The sequence below is a fragment of the Microtus pennsylvanicus genome, chromosome 6, assembly GCF_037038515.1.
Source record: "Microtus pennsylvanicus isolate mMicPen1 chromosome 6, mMicPen1.hap1, whole genome shotgun sequence".
Classification (NCBI taxonomy): domain Eukaryota; kingdom Metazoa; phylum Chordata; class Mammalia; order Rodentia; family Cricetidae; genus Microtus; species Microtus pennsylvanicus.
The window spans coordinates 106,895,405-106,913,386 of NC_134584.1; the positions used below are offsets into that span (position 1 = coordinate 106,895,405).

A 17,982-nucleotide genomic window follows, 5' to 3' on the forward strand; every position below is an offset into this window, starting at 1 on the left:
CTATTTGGTGGGGTGTGGGGAGTGTCATTCCTACTAACAGACATACATGCTTACCTACTCAGCTAGCCTTGGCTTGTTTCTGCCCAGTAACCTTTTTGCTGTCCCCAGTCAGCACCCTGCAACTCCCACCAAGAGTAGGTTGACCCCTCCCCATCCTAAACATCATTCCTCTCTTGCCTCCAGCTTCCTCATCTTTGGGCAGATGGCCCACCTACTCCTCTACAGTGTAATCAGTAGCCAGTACACCTTCCAACACTGCATCTGCATCCCACCCTCTAAGTCCATTCTACCCTCCTTTCCCCGAGATCCATCTACCAGCATTCAGAATTCCCTTACCCCTTCCTGGACCCTGAGTGGCCCCTCCTCTTTCCTTCTGTGTTGCCACCTTCCCTTTCAGATTCCTCCATGTGCTTCTAGCACTATATACTTGAACCTTAGCATTGTTAACCACCCTTAAGAGCTCATTTCATGCCACCTGTATTTTCACATTCCCCATCTTTTCCCTCACCCCTCGCACTCAAGCCTGCAGTCATCTCCTGGAAATTAAGTCCTCCACATCAAGGCCTTTAATGTGGCCAAGGTCTCCGGAATTGGCCTTTGATAGTGTCCAGCCCCCAGCAGTTTCTTTTCTCATATTTGACTAACTTAACTCCTATTTTCTCAGCTGCTCTTTCTCTTCCATTGCCCTAGCAGATTAGTCAGGTGTGAATAGAATTTTGGAAAGAGATGAATGGAACTTTCCTTTAGGCTCTATGTTGGGGACTCATGACTGGTTCCCTGCAAGGAAGACTACTTGGCTGAGGAGAAAGGTGTTTGAGGGAAGAACTAGGATGGGAATCTAGACTGAAGGACTCTAGCTGAGTCCAGAGCCAGTGCCAGGAGGAAGCTGTGAGGGTCAGAGTGATAGTGGTGCTGAGAGGACAGACAGTAGAGTGGTTGTCTGGCACAGTGAGGAGAGTCTGTTAGCGTATGGTCTTGAGGCAACCCCGCTCAATTTTATAGTGGTGACGTATTTAGTATGCCATCAGACCAAGGGCTCTTGCCAGGTCTAGCCATTAACTTGCTGTGACACTTGGGATAGAACTTGTATTCGGGTTTGTTTTGTTTTGTTTTTACCTTGGAGAAGATCTTTATTTGGCCTATTCCATGATGTTTTCCCATAGAACAGTCAGCCCTGGAAGAAAAGTTGAGAAACTTGCTTTTAAGAGAGTAAGCTTGGTCTCTGGGACATCTTCAGGTGGACCCTAAATGCCCTTGTTTTTAAACAAGTAAACCTCTAGCAGGAGCCATCCCCAGTGGATAACACCTGCCTGTAGCCTACATGCCCACTGGCAGGAACTGTGGTTAACCTATACCATCTGGGAGAATTGCCATCAGCTAAAGTGGACAACTGGAAGGAAGCTTTGTCCTAGGACAATGGCCTCAAGTGTCCAATAGGCCTACCAAAGCATCTCTTATCCTCTTAGGACATGCTTGGTCATAGAGCAGTCATCAGGCTCTCCCAGGCCTTGTTATCCTGACTGTTCCCAGTAAGCTGAGTGTGCGAGTGGACTACAGGTCTCTGCTGACTAAGGCTCTAGGGCTGCTCTGGGTTCTGTTCCTTTGTCTTTCCCTAGCATGGAAAGAGAGAGCCAGTACTGACCCTGTTCTTCTGGCTTGGGGAAAAGCACCACTGTGAGGGGTTCTTCAGGGCCCCAAAGGTTCAAATCGGATGGGATAATCCAAGTGGGCCTTGGAGGAGGTCAGAGACCACTGTCTCTTCTGTGGACCGCATCTCATTCGTTCTGGTTGCAAAGGGCAACTTGAGGCTTAAGAGGTGAGGCGCTGAGGCCATAGCAGAAACCCCTGTCCATTTTCAATCTTGGATGAGGCTCCTTGGGACCTAGATGGAAACTGAATACAGATACTATCATTAGAAACAAATGAGGACCCTTGGCGGATGCAGGTGGAGAAGTTGGCAGAAGTACCTGGTTACACACAGCTTCCCAGCCCAAGTGCTGGAAAGCCATGGTGCTCCAGCAGGTGGCACCAAAGGGCACAGAGGAGGGACAGGGTCGGCTAGGGACTCCAAAGGCTTCTTTGAAGGAAGTAGCTTCCTAAACTCCAGCCTGAGACTTCTCCCAGCTCAAGCTATTTGGAGGCACAGGGCAAGCAAGGGAGGGCCTCAGGGCAGAGGATTATAGGCTGCCCTACCCCCCACCCCAAAAGGGCCTCTTTGGCCTGGCGGGCAGCGGGCCATCCACTCCCCAGCTGTCTTCCTCTGGAGGGAGATGCTGACCAGCTGGAACTTTATTCTCTCTTTTGAGGCCAAATGAGGGGAGACATGGCAGAGCAGCTCTCTGGGGGCAGGGAGGCAACTGCTGAAGCACTAAGCAGAGAGGGGGAGGTTCTCTGCTTGCTGAAGGTAAGAAGGTGTATGACTGAATCTTACCATCTCTGCCAGGCCTATCCTGTCTTCCATCTCCCAGGAAAGAGAATTCTGAGCCTTACTGTGCAAGAAGGGAAATACGGGCCTCCAGTGCAACAACCTTACAGTTGACCCAGGGGGAGGGAAGTGCTCAGCCTGGCACAGGATAGAGGCTGGCCTGGCTTGAGTAGAAGGAGGAATAGAAGGGACTGAGTGCTATGATTTGAGTGGCTCTTACTTGGCCCAACATTTCCCTCTGTGCTCAACTAAAGCTTGTAGGAAAGAGAATCTTGGGGAACTAGAAAGGAGGGGAGAGCCACTGCTGGCTTCTGCAGGCTCTGTCAGAGCTGGAATGGGAAGCACAGCTGGCATCTTCCACTCACTGGAAGGCAAGGCTAGCACAGTGAAGTCAGGTGGCAGCATCTCCCTACAGGATCTACAGGATTTTCTTCTGAGGCTGGGCCAGGACCTTCAGAAATACTCAGACACCTTTGGGCTCTTATTCCAGCCTTGCCCCTGGTCTAAACAGATAAAGGAGACCCTGGGTTGTGGGCACAAGAGGGTAAGTTTAGAATGAGGAAACTGGATTGTGGGGTCACTCTGAGAAGATATAGGTGGGATGTTTAGAACTAGAGTATAAGGCACTAGCGATAGGTAGCTGTGTGTGGACGGTGGGTGTGGGGCTAGAGCCTGATGCTGAGATAGGCCTGGTAATAGCCCACTCTGGGTTTTATCTGCCATGCTGCTAAAGCCACGGGTCACTTGAATAATGTAGGTTCAAGAGATGTGCTGTTCTTCAACATTTCCAAAGGTCTAGGAAGAAAAGGGGCATTCTTAAGCTCTGGGGTGGGGTCTTTGTGGCTGTCTCTGGAGGTGCATAGATTTTAGGGGGGCTGTATTGGGTGCAGGTTAAATAATGAGGGGTGGTATGTGTGTCCTGGGATATGAGATACAGAAGATGTCAGTGGCAGGAGATTTCTAGAGTGGAGGAGATACAGTTTGAGGCCAAAGCACAAAAAGCTCTGGCAGGCCCACTCTTTCTGCTGTCCCCCAACTCTGCCAGTTCTGTGGAGTCAGGGATGGGAGGCTGGCCATATGGGCTTCTTGGCCTGCAACTCCAGATGGGCCTTGCCTGAGGCCCTTGGTTTTTTTAGGGGGGACTGTCTCTTCTCAGTGTATATCCTGTAATGACCCAGACAGATTGAGTATGGAAAGAGGGCCGCTGCCTAGCCCCAGGCCCAGGAGACCAGAGGTTGTAATGACATTAAACTAGGTGGGAGCTGCACAGGCACAAAGAGTATGGGTTGGGCTGGGACAGGAGCTGGCACATTTTCTTACACCTTCCTTGAGGGATCTATAGGAATGCCCCAGTGGCTGGTTCTTTAAGCCGAGGTGTGGGCTCTGGATCACCCACCTTTCCCCTTTATTCCCTTGGTACTGGGCTACCAAGGCCTTTCCAAAACAATCTCAGCACTAGGTACTCAAGATTTGTCACAGGGATGGACTGTAGCCCACCTAGAAAAAGAACAAGACCTGTGCTCAGGGCCCAGTTCACAGTAGCCTCCATTTTAGTCCTTACCCTTTCTTGGCCTGGGCTGGCCTTTAAGGACATTCTCCTGGGGCCTAATCCAGCTCCTTTATACTCTGAGTTTACTACTTATAACAAAATGGGTCATACCCGGGACTACTGCAGCCTGACTGTAGCTGGGGTCCTCTCCTCTTTTTTATGCTGTCCCCCTCCCCATAGGTGATTACACAAAACTCTGTGCCCCAGCTCCTCTGTGGCTGTGTTTTTCAGCTGGAGACAAGTTATCTTGGTTCTTCCTTGCCAAGTCTTTTTAACTAGGCTGCCCCACCCTCCCCAGCTCCACAGCTCCCTCTGCTGCCCATGGTAGACAGAGTTGTTTTCTTGCAGGGCATGCCTAAAGAGACTAAGCCTAACTCAAGTCAGACTAGCCTCTGAGTCTCTTGCAGGCCCTCCTGAGCAATTGCTTAAACTGGCATCTGGCTCTAAGGAGGAATGTACTTTTCTGTCTTCAAAATGGAGCTGTGCAGTCTCCTTGACCCAGTCCTTTATTCTAATGGGGCCTCTATAACTCTTCTCTGGCCTTTCTTGGAGAAGCCTTTCCCTAGCCCATTCCTTAGCCTTTCCCCTCCCTCCTTTGTTCCCCCCAAATCAAAGGAGCCAGCGTAGCCGTAACTATACAATGCTATCCTGTTTTCAGCCCACTTACAGCCTTAGTGCTTGAGATGAAGTTGACACCCTCTGCCTGGCCTGGACTCAGTCTCCAGCCCTTTGCTGATAGTGCTGCCTTCCCAGCAGCTGTGCCAGTCTTGACAGTACTCTGTGTGTCCCTCCAGGCCTCTGTATACTGTTCTCTCTTTCCAAGAACACACTTTTATCTCCAAGTCCTTTTATCTGTCAAGCTCCTGACCACACCTACCCCTGGGATGGGTGTCTACCTCACCTGCATGTGCCTACGGTTCCTGTATCCTACTTGTCACACTGTAGGAGAGTGACTTGTGTTCCCATCATTTGTGAAGCATGAATCCAGCATCCTTTCAGAGGAGAGGCTGCATTTACTCTGTGTTCCTGTTATTGGGGGAAGGGAGGTAGTGGTGGCCGTGGTGACAGGAATCTGAGTGGAGAGATACCGAAGGACAGTGCCTCAGGAGCCTGTCATAGCATTCATGAGCCAGCACTTAACCTGAGGAGGTGCTGACCCATGCGTTGTGTGGGCAAGGGTATTGGGCCAGGCCTTCTACCCTAATAGTCTGCCCTGTTGTTGTCTGCTTCTCCCAGTTATAGCTACATGATTGACAACGTGATCCTGCTCATCACAGGCACATTGCACCAGCGTTCAATCGCTGAACTTGTGCCCAAGTGCCACCCACTAGGCAGCTTTGAGCAGATGGAGGCCGTGAACATCGCACAGACACCTGCAGAGCTCTACAATGCCATTCTGGTGGACACGCCCCTGGGTGAGCCACTGTGGTGGAAACAGCAGCTGGACAGTGGTCTTAGCATTAGAGCCTCGGTGTGGGTTTTGTGGATTAAAGGAGGTGGGGCAGCCCCAAAGCAGAAAGTGAGAGTCTGTCTGTTGCTGCTGACCTTGCCCTTCCCTCAACTTCCCATTCTCATTGTTTCCCATCCCATTTCTTCTCCTTTCCCATTGCTTTTTCTAGGCCAGACAGGCAACCCACAGGCCAGACTTAGACTACCTAACTTTGGAAATAGTCCAGGTTTTTAGAATTCAGAGGAAGGCTGAATGAACTTATGGAGAAGAGTGAGGGGCTTGTGTACCTTGGGGTCCTGAGAGATCTAGCAGACTGTGGCCCTGAGCAGGGGTACTATGACTGGCTCCTTATGAGGTGAAAAAGAGAAGCAAATAACTTTATTTGACTCCACTGAGCAAGTCCTAGGGGCCAGGTCAGACAGTGTCCGGGAGGATACAGGGTCCATATCAAAGGCCAAGGAAGGGAGGGGAGTCAGGATAGCTTCCTGCTAGCCCCGCCTCACTAGTGTTGGCTCCCGTCTGCCTAGAATGCTGAGAGAAGGCATGAGGATCACAACTAGCTAGTGCTCTTCCAGCCAGAGTCTAAACTCTGGGGAACTATTCCCGGAAGCCACCAGAGCTGAATCAGAAGGTTCTAGGCTAAAAAGCACCAGCCCTACCTGCTCACCTAGTTTGCCTTTGATTCTCCCAGTAACTCTGAGCTAGTTCTGGGCTGTTTGTGGCTTCTGAAGTTTCTTCATCTTTAAAGGAGAGACATCAGGTAAGTCTTCAGGCCCTCCTTGGGAGCAAGATTTCTTGATCCTGCCCTAGCCTCTCCTCTTAGTCCTGCAGTGGGACTAGCCTATGCTTAGCTACTGAGCTCACTATTACTTAAAGAAGCAGGCTAGCCTCCCATATGTGGGCATTAGGCCCTCAGAGGGTATACAGTGCAGTGAATTTCAGCCCCCAAATCCATAGCTGCCCCTGGAGAAAAAGAATGTCATGGCCTCTTATGCAAGCCTGTCTTTGGCATGGTCTAAACTTGGGTCTGCCCCAGCAGCGATTAGATCATGTTATGGCTGGCCGCCTCCTTTATAAATCAATTTTAGGAGCAAGGAGGCAGGAAAAGCTCAGGTCAGTGCACATGGGCCCGAGAATTGCTTCTACTGCTTCCAAGGCAGTATCCCAGGCTGTATTGGGGGTCCCCAATACCTAGCCTAATGGGCCTTGTGACGTGGGCCCTCTCACTTAGGCTGCTTACCCACTCTTCACATCCTTGTCTTCCCTCCCCAGCGGCTTTTTTCCAGGATTGCATCTCAGAGCAGGACCTTGATGAGATGAACATCGAGATAATCCGCAATACGCTTTACAAGGTAGTGTTCTTTAAAAGCATGGGGAGGGGGTGACTTGTCTGTGGGCCTGATAGGGGGTGATTTATGTGAGATGCTGGGCCAGGATTCATGTGCACCAGGCTCCTGTCCTGGAGACCTCAGGCTTCTGTGATGGTTGCAAGGTTGCATGGAACAGGTTATCTGTTCTGTGGTGTCTGCAGCAGGCTCAGATAACATCAGCAAGGAGTGGCTGGTGCTCCCTCACTTATCCTGACAGACCTGGCTTCTAGACAGCCACTCCTGTAGCATCCAGGAGGGTCATGGGCTACAACCCAGGCCGTAGCCCTCAGATCTATACCACATGAGCTTTCGACAGCCAGGACAGGCATTTAGGTAAAGGCAGTATTGTATGTTTAGTTATGTGGGGGGAGGAATCCAGCCAGGCACAGCCAGTTCGTTATGACCTTTTCAGGTTCCCAGACCCTGAGCCAATACCTTATATTTCACTACCTTCAGCTTCTACTTGCCTTTTGCTTCCCAGTAGGCTGTGGCATAGACTGGCTAGCCTCTGGGGTTAGAGAGAGGGCTTGGGATTCTTGGGTTCACACAGTCATGGAAAAGATTAAGAAGTAGCTATCTGATCTTCTGGTCTTTCTGTGGAAAAACATACAGCAAGGATCTGGTGGTAGATGATGGAAGTTATAATAGTGTAGGCAGAGGGGTGGCACATAAAAAATAAGCAAGGAGCATGGGCTAGGCCAGATGGCAAGGGGTTTACTGTGAAAGAATAGGTTTTACATGGTTAATGGGGAGGAGATCCAAATGAAGAGACAGGCACTGAGCCAAGTCATCCAGAGCCTTGAATGGCAGATCAAAAGTTTGATCTGGGAGTGGTGGTGCATACCTCAAAATGCTCAGAAATACCAAGCAGGAGAATTTTTGCTGAGTTCAAGATTAGCTTGTGTATGTTGTGAGTTCCAGGTCAACCAGGTCTCCATAGTAAAAGCCTGTCTCAAGAAAAAAAGGTAAGCCAGGCATAGTATCACATGCCTTCAGATCTAGTACTCAGAAGACAGAGGCAGGCAGCTCTCTGTGAGTTTGAGTCTATGTATTAAGTTTCAGGACAGCCAGGGCTATATAGTAAGACCCTGTGATAGAACAAATAAACTACAACAATAATCAAAAAAGGTAAGTTTGAAGTTTGGCCTGGCAAGATGGCTCAGGAAATGAGAATGCTTACTGCCAAGCTGGACAACCTGAGTTTAATTCCTGGGAACCACTATTGTCTTCTGACCTTCGCATGTGCAAGCACACAAAGTAGTTAAATGTGAAAAAAAGATGAATGTTAGACTGTGAGCCTAAAGTCTTCAAACAGAGCAAAGTATTCTTAGAAAGCCTCTATCTATGACTGCAGGGTGGAAGGCAGAGTAGAGGTAAGGGGTACATGCAGACACACACATATGTATGCACGCACACACACACACATACACATATACATACAAAGTTTTATACTGTCCCTCCCACTCACCTGGCTCATTGACAAATTCCCTGCCCCAGACAGGATGAGGACTAGCCTTACCCACACCCTCACTGGGCCTGACTGGTTTTAGCTGGAGTCACTGGCAAGGACTGCCCAGGAACCAGCTCATAAACACCAACCCAACACTATGAACCCCATGCCAGAACTGCCTGCCTGTCAGGCAATGAATGTCCCAGCCCAGTGGCCCCAGATGGGAGATTAGGTGGACCCTCAGATGTCTGACAGGTAAACTGCAGGCAGCTGGTGCAGAACCATGGGCTGGCAGACTCCAGGGTAAAGGGTGGGGCTGGGGAGGTGACCTTGGTACCTGGGTCTTGCCAGTTTCTTTGCTGCTATAGCCTCTGGATGAAAGTGTATACCTTAACCATAGGGTCAGCTTCTTTGGGGCTCAGCAAACAGGTTAGGCAACAGGGCATGGAACCTAAAATCTGGCTAGTGGTTTCCCTTACAGATAGGAACTGCAGACTCCTTTAGGGATACAGGCTCCAGGTGATCCTAAGAGTCTAGCATAACCAGCTTGGCTGGCCATAAGGGGGACTATGGAGGACTAACTCCTGGAGGGACTGAGAAGTACCACCAAGCCTTGGTGCTGGGAACCATTGGATTCTCTGAGATCCTCTGTGCTGGATTTTATTCTTTCTTTCTTTCTTCCTCCCTGTCTTTTCCCTTTTTTTTTTTTTTGGAGACAGGATTTCTCTGTGTAATAGCTCTAGGTGTCCTGACATCTGCTTTGTAAACCAGGCTGGTCTCAAAGATCTGCCTGCCTCTGCCTCCCAAGTGCTGGGATTAAAGGCGTGCACCACCACTACCTGGCCTCCAGGATTTTTCTTACTACTGACTTATACTGGCTTTCTGTTTCCTCTGAGCTCTGTGGTCACCTGCAGATTCTCACTGAGCTCATCTTGCATAGTGTCACTGTGCTTGTGGGGCCCGTCTCTCTTGGAATGGCAGGACTGTGGGTCCAAGCCAGCTTGGAAGGCACACCTGAATATGGAAAGTTTTTCATACCTTGCAAGCCCACCCACCCCAACTCGGGATAGTCCTTAGTATACGGATCCAGAGTCTCTGTGACCATGCTATGTATGGGACCTTAGGTGGTGTCTGAAGTTTCATGCAAAATTGTTACCCTTGGGGTCTGCAAGATCATGGGGGGTGGGGGTGGGAAGGTATTGGAAAGAAACTTGTGTGACCTTATGAATGAGAATCGGGAAAGACTTTGTGTCTGGGGCTGACCTGTCCTTTCCTTATTCTCAGCGGATTCAATTTGCCTGGACAAAAAGTACTTGTTTCCGCCGGCAGCCCATGTACCTAATTATTGACTGTGAGGCCTGCGTTCACATAGGCGATAACCATCCTTCAGCAGGAACTGACCTGATAATTTGGTTCCTGCTGTTGATGCCAAGGGGCTGCCTGGAGGTGGGAGGAATAGTGTTCTGCAAGGTGGGCTTATGGATTCAGTTCAGACCAATTGTGAATTCTGAGGATAACTTTCCCTCACTAGCCCTTGGATACCTGGTTTTCTGAGTCTGGGGAAGAGGAGGTTTCAGGAGACTAAGAGAAAAGGAAGGCAGAGCAGCAGGAAGAAGACAGAGTTGTCCCCCCCCCCCCAAGCTTGGTTGTCCAAAAGAAAGGGGTGGAAACATGTACCTGAAGCAGACAGTGGGCCAGAAACTGTTTTGTCAACCTAGATAGAAGTCAGCAAGCTACTGATGGCTGAGTGGTTAGCGGTTGAAATTGGTTGATGCTTTGGTGCAGGGAAATTGTCATAGAATGAGCTGACCCATCCTGACCATAGAAGGCTTAGAGGGAGGAAAGTAAACTGACTAGGTTTCTTTTTCTTTGTTTGTGGATGTTTTTGTTTTTTTAATGTGCACTGGTGTCTTGCCTGTGTATATGCCTATGTAAGGGTGTCAGGTCCCCTGGAAATGTAGTTTTGAACCACCATATGGTTGCTGGGACTTGAACCCGGGTCCTCTGGAAGAGCAGTCAGTGCTCATAACCACTAAACCATTTCTCCAGCCTCTGACTAGGTTCCTAACAAGTCCCCCAGCATTGCTGTCCTTGCTCTAAGCAAACACAGTTCTCTCTGCAGGCCTACCTGGAGTCCTTCTACAAGTTCTGCACTCTGTTGGGTGGGACCACAGCTGATGCCATGTGTCCTATCCTAGAGGTGAGTGCCTGCCCTACTTCTCTGCCTTTTGTTCCCACTGATCCTTGCCAAGGGGAGCTCTGCCATGGTCTGGCTATGGTCTCCCTCATCTTCCCTCTCTCCTCACATATGCACTGGCCCTGCAGTTTGAAGCAGACCGCCGCGCCTTCATCATCACCATCAACTCTTTCGGGACAGAGCTATCCAAGGAGGACCGTGCCAAGCTCTTTCCACACTGTGGCCGACTGTACCCTGAGGGCTTGGCTCAGCTGGCTCGGGCTGATGACTATGAACAGGTCAAGAATGTAGCTGATTACTACCCGGTGAGTGCCCTTGCTGACAAAATTTAGGTGACCATGTTGACACCCCCAGCACCCAGCAACACTCATACCTGCTTCTTCCCTTTTCCTGACCAGGAATACAAACTGCTTTTTGAGGGTGCAGGTAGCAATCCTGGAGACAAGACCCTGGAAGACCGATTCTTTGAACATGAGGTGAGCACAGGGCCCTAGGGAGGGTTGTGACTTAGGGCTTATACTGCTGGCCACAGCCACCTGTCATCACACCTGCATCTGTCTACAGGTGAAGCTGAACAAGTTGGCCTTCCTGAATCAGTTCCACTTTGGTGTCTTTTATGCCTTTGTGAAGCTTAAGGAACAGGAATGTCGCAACATTGTGTGGATTGCTGAGTGCATCGCCCAGCGCCACCGCGCCAAGATCGACAACTATATCCCCATCTTCTAGCATTCTAACCCAAGGTTCCCAGATGCACTGTGTGTGTCTTTGTGTGCTGTGGTGAAGCCCATGGCTCACTTGTCTGACCTGGTGAGGTGTAGCACGTTGTCCTGGGATTGCTCAGTTCCCATGATCCCCTCTGGGACTGCTCTTAGGCCTAAAAGGGATTAGAGACCTCTCCCCTGATGAAGAATGGACCAAGATCCCTCCAGAGCAAAGAGCCCCCAGCCCCACGTTTACAGCCACTGACATATCTAAGGAACTTGTGTCACTTTCATGTCCCTCCCTGACCTGAGAAGCTCTGGCAGTGTGAGTCTCCCTGTCCCTCTGTGGCTCATTCCCAGAGCAATAGCCCTTGGAAAGATTAAAGAGTGTGTGTCTTTGGGGTGTGGGGGAAGTAGCTTTGTAGCCCTCTCCTTCAGCTCTGCCCCTCTGAGACAATAAAATCCTCTCTTTAAAAAGTCTCCTCTCTGCTGCCTTTTTTAAATCCTAGAACCTTTCCTTGCCTCCCGACTTTCTTCATCACTGCACCCTGATTGAACCCTTCCTGCAGTCAGCAGCCAAAGTGTCAGGGGAGTCCCTGGAGGAGGCTCTTCCTGCTAGGAGCTCAGGCAGAGATAGGCTGAGGTGGGGCTTGTGAGAGAGGAGTGTATCTTTACTCTGGGGGCACCAGAGGCTCCCTAACTGCCTCACCAAGCCCTGTAACTCCCCAAATTGGCCATTACCTTCATCTCACTATGCAGAAAGCCAGATATCCGGATAAGTGGTTTGTTTGCCTTTGGTTGTAGAAGAGGGATATGGACCACAGAGTGCCTGGGAGACCCAGTCAGGTCCCCTGCTGGTCCCAGGTTCTCCTAGGCAGTTCCCAGTCTTTGCCACATAATCACACCCTATCACCCAGGCAACCAGGCAGCCACTCCTTCAAACACTGATCTCCATTCTAGGAGAAATAAAAATGTGTCTTTATTTTAAATGCCAACGGCCAGGCAGGTACAATATACAGCTTCCCTATGGCTTGGGAGCAAGTAGTTGGGGACCTAATTCTTGAGCCAGTCAAGAGGCAGTTGGGATTTACTCTGAACTTGTAGCACTGAGGCACTGGTGCCAAGAGAATCCTGAGGAGGTTTGCAGAGAAATGGTCTGTGCATCCTATCAAAGGCTACAGATAATCTTGCAAACTCTCCATCCAGCTGGGTTTCCCAAAGCTGCAGTATGGAACATTGTGCCCGGTAGGGTCTGTGTGAGTTCATGAAGCAGTAGAGAGGTTCAGAGGCTCACTAGCAAGCTTCAGCTTCCCAGGCCTAGACTAGGTATCAGCAGTGGAGTCTGGGCTTTTCTTAACACAAATTCTAGGGCAGCGGTTATCAACCTTCCTAATGCTGCAACTCTTTAATACAGTTCCTCATGAGATGGTGACTTCCACCCATAAGATTATTTTTGTTGCTACTTCATAACTGTAATTTTGCTACTGTTATGAATCATAATGTAAATATTCTTGGAGATAGAAATTTGTCAAAGGGGTCAGCCCCACAGTTTAAAAACTGCTGTTCTGGGGCAAGGTTGAGGGGTTTATAATGGCTAGGAAAGAGGGCCAAGGGCTCATGGAGCCTTTCCTGCTGGAGCACTTAGGGCATCTGTGGCTCACCGAGCTGCCGCTAAGGAAGGGTTTGGGTCCTGGGGTGGGTCCTGAGCAGGAGCAGGGCCAGGTTGGCCAGGCCTCAGTGCTCGGGGCAGACAGTGATTGATGAAGAAATTCTGCAGGAAGCGGCGCCGCAGGCCCTCTGGCAGGTAGTGGTGAATGAAATACATGATCATCAGGCCACGGCCTGGGTAATAGCGGCGGCGTGGCTGAGCTGCCAGCAGTGCATCGATGATGGCATCTACAACCGGGCTGAGGTCAGACACTGCCATGTTGAGCGAATGCAGGAACTGCCTATGCAAGTGCTCGATGTAGTCTTCACCATAGGCCTGCAGCAGCTCTCCAGGCAGGCTGTCCAGCAGCAGTTGCTTGCGCTTCTCCCAGAGGTTCACATTGGTCACTGCCTCTGAAGGAGGGACCGCAAAGTCAGAAGACAGCAGCTGGAGGAGCCGGAGGCCCCTATTTAAGGTGAACTGTGCCTATAACCCAATCCACACGAGATCCTCAGACCGCACGCATGTCCCACCCAAACCTGACCCTCACCTGTCTTGAAGCAGCCAGGCTGGATAATGCTGACCTTGATACCCCAGGGAAGCAGTTCACAGCCAAACGTGTCCATAAGCAGTGCCACAGCCGCCTTGGAGGTGCCATAGGCTGCCAGACAGGGGTACGGCATGTCTCCTAGATAGAATGAGGAAGAGGCTGCTCAGCCTTGGTCAGGGGTTCCCCAAACCGCTCTTTACCTGATAGCAGCTCCTTTACTACTGTGCCTCAGAGCAGAAGGGCACTTACCTGCTGGGCTGCCAACGGTCACAATCCGTCCCCTTGAGTGACGCAGGAGTGGCAGGAGGCCCTTGGTCAGCTCAAGTGCACCGAAGAAGTTCACCTCCATGCAGTTTCGGAATGTTGCCACCGGAGACAGCTCTACATCAGCCACTACGCTGTTGAGGCCAGCGTTGTTAACCAGACCCCACAGGCCTGAGGGCACAAAAGCAGGAGGGAAGCTTCAGGGCAGCCGACAGCAAACATGTAGTCCCTGCCTCCCTCACACTCACCCAGCCATGCCCAGCCCTAATGGAGCCACTTCTGCTAACCAGTGCCTGTGGTGTGAGACTTGGTGAGTTCCAGCACACGACTGATGTCCTCTGGCTTGGTCAGGTCCATCTTCAGCAGCTTTAAGCGAGGGGAACAGCAGGCACGCAGTTCTAGGGCACCAGGGCCATTCAAGTCCAACACAGTGGCCAGCACCATGAAGCCCATTGCATCCAGTTTCTTAGCTGCCTCCTTGCCAAAACCAGTGTCACAACCTAACCAGAATAAGATAGCCAATGGTCTTCACAATGGCCCAGCCCAAGACAAGCAAAGGATCACCAGTATCCGGGTGGAATCTAGGCTCCTGAACACTAAACCCTCCTTCCTTACAAATAAATGAGTTATAAGTTTGTCCTCTTGACTGAGCCCTGAACATCAACAATTTTGTGACAGCTGTTGCCTCCCTGATTCCCTACAGCTAATCCCTCAAGTGTGACTGATAAACTTTACTTTATAGAAGAAACAGAGACCTAAGCTGGCCCCATCTTGTCTCCTGAATTTACTGCCTAAGCCAGAGGGATATTTAAAAAAAAAAAAAAAAAAGACAGTATCACTCTGCTGCAGCTAATTCCCAGAGGCCTTTTGCTTCCTCAGGATCCTGTGGGCCTTAGAATAAAGCCACAGCTCTCTGATGACCTCATCCTGGCCCTGTTCAACCCGAGCACTCCTATCAGCCTCGATTATTATTATTATCAGTCCCCTATTATTGTTCCAGGCTCAAATTGGAGCTCCATTCCCAACTTCCCCTTGAAATCTGCCCTTGGAATTCCAATCACTGACTTTGGCCATATATGTTTGCTGAACCCCAGAGCACTTCCCTCTCAGGACAGGAAGCATGCACGGTAAGTGAAGAAAACAGACCTGCACTGGAATCCCTTCCCACACCACCAAGTGTGACCTGAGGTCGGGTACCACTCATGGAGGCTTCATTTTCTTGTCCTTGGTATGCAGAGATAAGAACCACCAGGCAAGGCCCCAGTGTGGGGGTCCCTGGTACTGATAAGCCCTTGCTTCCTTGATGGTTTCCATTCTGATCCTGGCTCTGTGGGTGGCCAGTGAGAGGAGGAGGAGGGCCAGTGAAGGAGGAGGTTCTGTGGAGCCCGCCAGCCCCGAGGTCCTGCTGTGCAGAAAAGCTGCTTTGCAGCTAGGCTTCCCCACTCCTGGACAAACAGCACCCCTCCTCGTCTCAGCCCCGCCCCCTATGCTGAGAGGAGAACAAAGCTGGGCAGGGGGCTGCAAACTGGGCTTTGTGTGGCTGGGGCCTGCCAGCCTGTGTTGAGGGGTCCTTCTCAGGCAAATCTGACTGGGGGAGGGGACTGCATGTGCACAGATACACACACTTGCCTCTGCTCCCTTCTGGAGCAGTTAGCACTCCACTAAAGCCTGCCAGAGCTTTAGCTCTGGGGTCCCAACAGTCACCCCCACATCTTACCCTCTTGCTCACATGCTGAGATTCCTAACCCGCCTGGATGTTCACACATGAGCTTGACCCGTCACCCATCCGCACAAAGATAGACACATGCATGCACACAAGGTTCCTTCCACACCAAATGGTCCAAACTTGACCCCATGGCTGAGCTGTGGAGTGGATTTGACAAACAGCTCTTGGGCCTCTCAGGGAGGAATGAGAGACAACTCTGCAGGCAGAAGGCTCGGTGTACTTGGCAGGGTGGCCAGGACCCGGTCACTTAAGTGCCTTGCTGCTTGGTGGTGACTGGGAAAACCCCAGAATTTGCAGGCATCAGGAAGCTAGCCGCCAACTTCCGGTCTTACACAGGAGTAGGCTGGGCAGTCATCACTCCCAAACACTGAGCTCGGAAGAGATGAAGGGAGCCCAGGTCACAGAAAGCATCCCGCTTCTCACCTCTTGCTGGAGCTCAGGACTAGAACTGACTGCAGAACTGAAGACCTAAGTGAGGTCTTAGGAAAGACTGCCTCGCCCGGCCAGTAGAACCTGAAATGGCCTAGGACCTGGTGAAATAGCTCAGATGAGAGAACAGGAAGGGATCCTATAACCTAGTCCCCGCTGCTTTCCAAGAGGGTTTGGTAGCTTTCCTTCCTCAGCCTCCTGACTCTGGGGTTCCCTGAGGCTTCCCACTCACCCTGGAAGTCTCTTCCCTCTTCCTCTGCTGAAGGCCGTCTGTGCCACCCTCGTCTACCTTACTACAGTCTGTTTCTCACCTGACGTTCAGGTTCAGGTCTCCTCCCAAGGAAATTTCACATTCACCACAGCCAGGCTGGTTATTGACTATTCCCCTTCCCAAATCCTATGCATATTCCTGTCTTAAGCCTTTGTCCCACACCCTTTTTGTGATCCAAGACACCTTTCATATTCCACCTGTCTCCACCCAATGTCCTCCAAGGTCCAGTTCAAGGATTTCCTCCTAAATTCTCCCAGCCCCATCCGATCATACAGACCACCCATAAAGGACCAAGATCTCTGAACCGCCATGGTGGTTGGGGAAGAAATAAGGCTGCCCCTCCTCCCATGCAATGGACCAATGCCCCCTGGCCTTCCTCCCCCTCCCCATTTCCTGCTGGGTCTGCAGCCCCCCTTCCCCTTCCCTCCCTCTGATGACAGATTTATTCCCTGCTCCAGACAAAGAGAGCTCAGCCAGGCACCAGAGACACCTGAGTCCAGCCCTCCAAAGCCTCTTTCCCGGGCACCCAGGACTAGGCAGGATGAAGGGCTAGATGCAGACGGCTGCAGTTTTGGCAGTGGGTAACTGGATCTAAGCAGCAGCTATTATCCAGCTGCTGTGACCTCAGGCGGTTCAGACCTCCAAGGATTCCAGCCAATGGAGGTCAGGAGGAGCAGAACTCGCGTCTGAGCGCTCAGTCTCTAGAGAACAGCCGACAGTGTGTTCCACTGATGTGGGGACGCCAGGCATAGTTCAAGGGAAGGCATTCTCCTTTCTCGGATCTTCTGTCCCTTAGAGTACTGTCCTCTGCTCCACACCTGGTCTCTTAGGGACCAGCACTGCATAAACTCTGTCTCTCCTCTCCTCTCCTCGGTCACTCGTTTTCTTTGAGCACCTGCCCACTCCCTACCTAACTTTCCCTCCTACTCTCCCCGCGGTCGCAGGTAGTTAACCCGGACTTGGTGAGATGCCCGGAGCTTCCTACTTGGCGCACTCTCTTGCATCTCGGAGTGAAGGACTCTCACTTCTGAGCTGCGGAGTCCGCCTTGATGGAGCCCAAGGGAATCCCTCTAGGTGTACGGTCCCGCCCTCCAGCCTGGAGTCCCTGCGCTCTGCGCACTCACCGGTGATGAGCACCGCGCGAGTGGCCACGGGCAGGAGAGGAGGGCGCGCCAGGCGGGACAACGCGATCCAGCCAGCAGCAGCTAGCACCACGAGTGCCGCCGGCGGGGGCAACAGGCGCTGGCACAGCCAGTCCAGCGCGGCCAGCAGCGCCAGCGCCGCCAACAACGGGCGGCCCAGACGCAGGTCTGCGCGCAGCAGCTGTAGCAGCGCGCGGGCGGCCACTAGCAGCCAGGCGCCGCCCGACGGCCAAGGCCAGCGCTCCATGACTGCGGGGCCGGGCCGGGCCGGGGCGGGGCGGGGGCCGGGTTGGGGAGCGCGGAGAGGGACTCAGGGCCAGAACACGGAGTGTAGAAACCACGGCCTGGGGTAGGAGGGATATTCGCTTTCTTTGCGGGCCCTCGGACCCAGCTTATAAAGCGCCCCCGGGGGCGGGGTGGGGGCGGGGCGAAGGCGGGGCTGGGGTGGGCTTTTCTGCACTTCTATCTCGGCACCCCACGCCAGGCAGGTGCCCCCCCGCCCCCGCCCCCTCGGCTAGATCCGCTTTCGAAGAAGCCGGAACAAAGTCCCAAGTTGTTGCACGAGGCGGAGCCGTCAGACGCCGGCTTCTCCAGGGAAAGGGCCAGTCTGCCCAGCCCTGTTCCCTGCATCTCATTCACTCCTGCGCGCCTACTGGCATGCCAAGGGCTCTGAGCCTCTGCGCTCAGGTGTGCACACTCTGCTCACGCTTCCTCAGAACACCTAACTACACACACACACTCACGCACGCACGCACGGACACACACACACACACACCAACATCAACTTTCATTCAAGTATTCCACATTGAT

The 17,982-nt window shown here is 51.8% G+C and overlaps 2 protein-coding genes across 2 annotated transcripts in view; one reads left to right on the plus strand and one right to left on the minus strand.

Annotated features, from left to right (window-relative positions):
- Window positions 1-11,622, plus strand: part of Atp6v0d1 (ATPase H+ transporting V0 subunit d1) — a 39,980-nt gene extending 28,358 nt beyond the window's left edge. The window contains exons 3-8 of the mRNA XM_075977176.1: window positions 5,211-5,389; window positions 6,697-6,776; window positions 10,367-10,444; window positions 10,570-10,746; window positions 10,840-10,917; window positions 11,006-11,622. Of these exons, the coding sequence (XP_075833291.1) occupies window positions 5,211-5,389; window positions 6,697-6,776; window positions 10,367-10,444; window positions 10,570-10,746; window positions 10,840-10,917; window positions 11,006-11,167 (754 nt within the window). The 3' untranslated portion in view covers window positions 11,168-11,622. The remainder of the gene's footprint in view (window positions 1-5,210; window positions 5,390-6,696; window positions 6,777-10,366; window positions 10,445-10,569; window positions 10,747-10,839; window positions 10,918-11,005) is intronic.
- A 474-nt stretch (window positions 11,623-12,096) lies between these two features.
- Window positions 12,097-17,535, minus strand: Hsd11b2 (hydroxysteroid 11-beta dehydrogenase 2). The gene is made up of 5 exons (XM_075977177.1): window positions 17,155-17,535; window positions 13,892-14,104; window positions 13,590-13,775; window positions 13,341-13,478; window positions 12,097-13,203 (listed from the first exon to the last, which is right to left on the minus strand). Exons 1-5 carry the CDS (start codon window positions 17,417-17,419, stop codon window positions 12,800-12,802), a joined length of 1,206 nt encoding a protein of 401 aa, XP_075833292.1. The 5' UTR covers window positions 17,420-17,535; the 3' UTR covers window positions 12,097-12,799.
- Window positions 17,536-17,982: the final 447 nt, after the last annotated feature.

Bases quoted from the DNA above. Each gene is read 5' to 3' on its own strand.
- Hsd11b2 (XM_075977177.1), bottom strand. From the start codon at position 17,419: ATGGAGCGCTGGCCTTGGCCGTCGGGCGGCGCCTGGCTGCTAGTGGCC. The intron at 13,776-13,891 runs GTTAGCAGAAGT...TTGTGCCCTCAG, and splicing joins GTCTCACACCACAGGCACTG to GCCTGTGGGGTCTGGTTAAC. The intron at 13,479-13,589 runs GTAAGTGCCCTT...CATTCTATCTAG, and splicing joins GACCGTTGGCAGCCCAGCAG to GAGACATGCCGTACCCCTGT.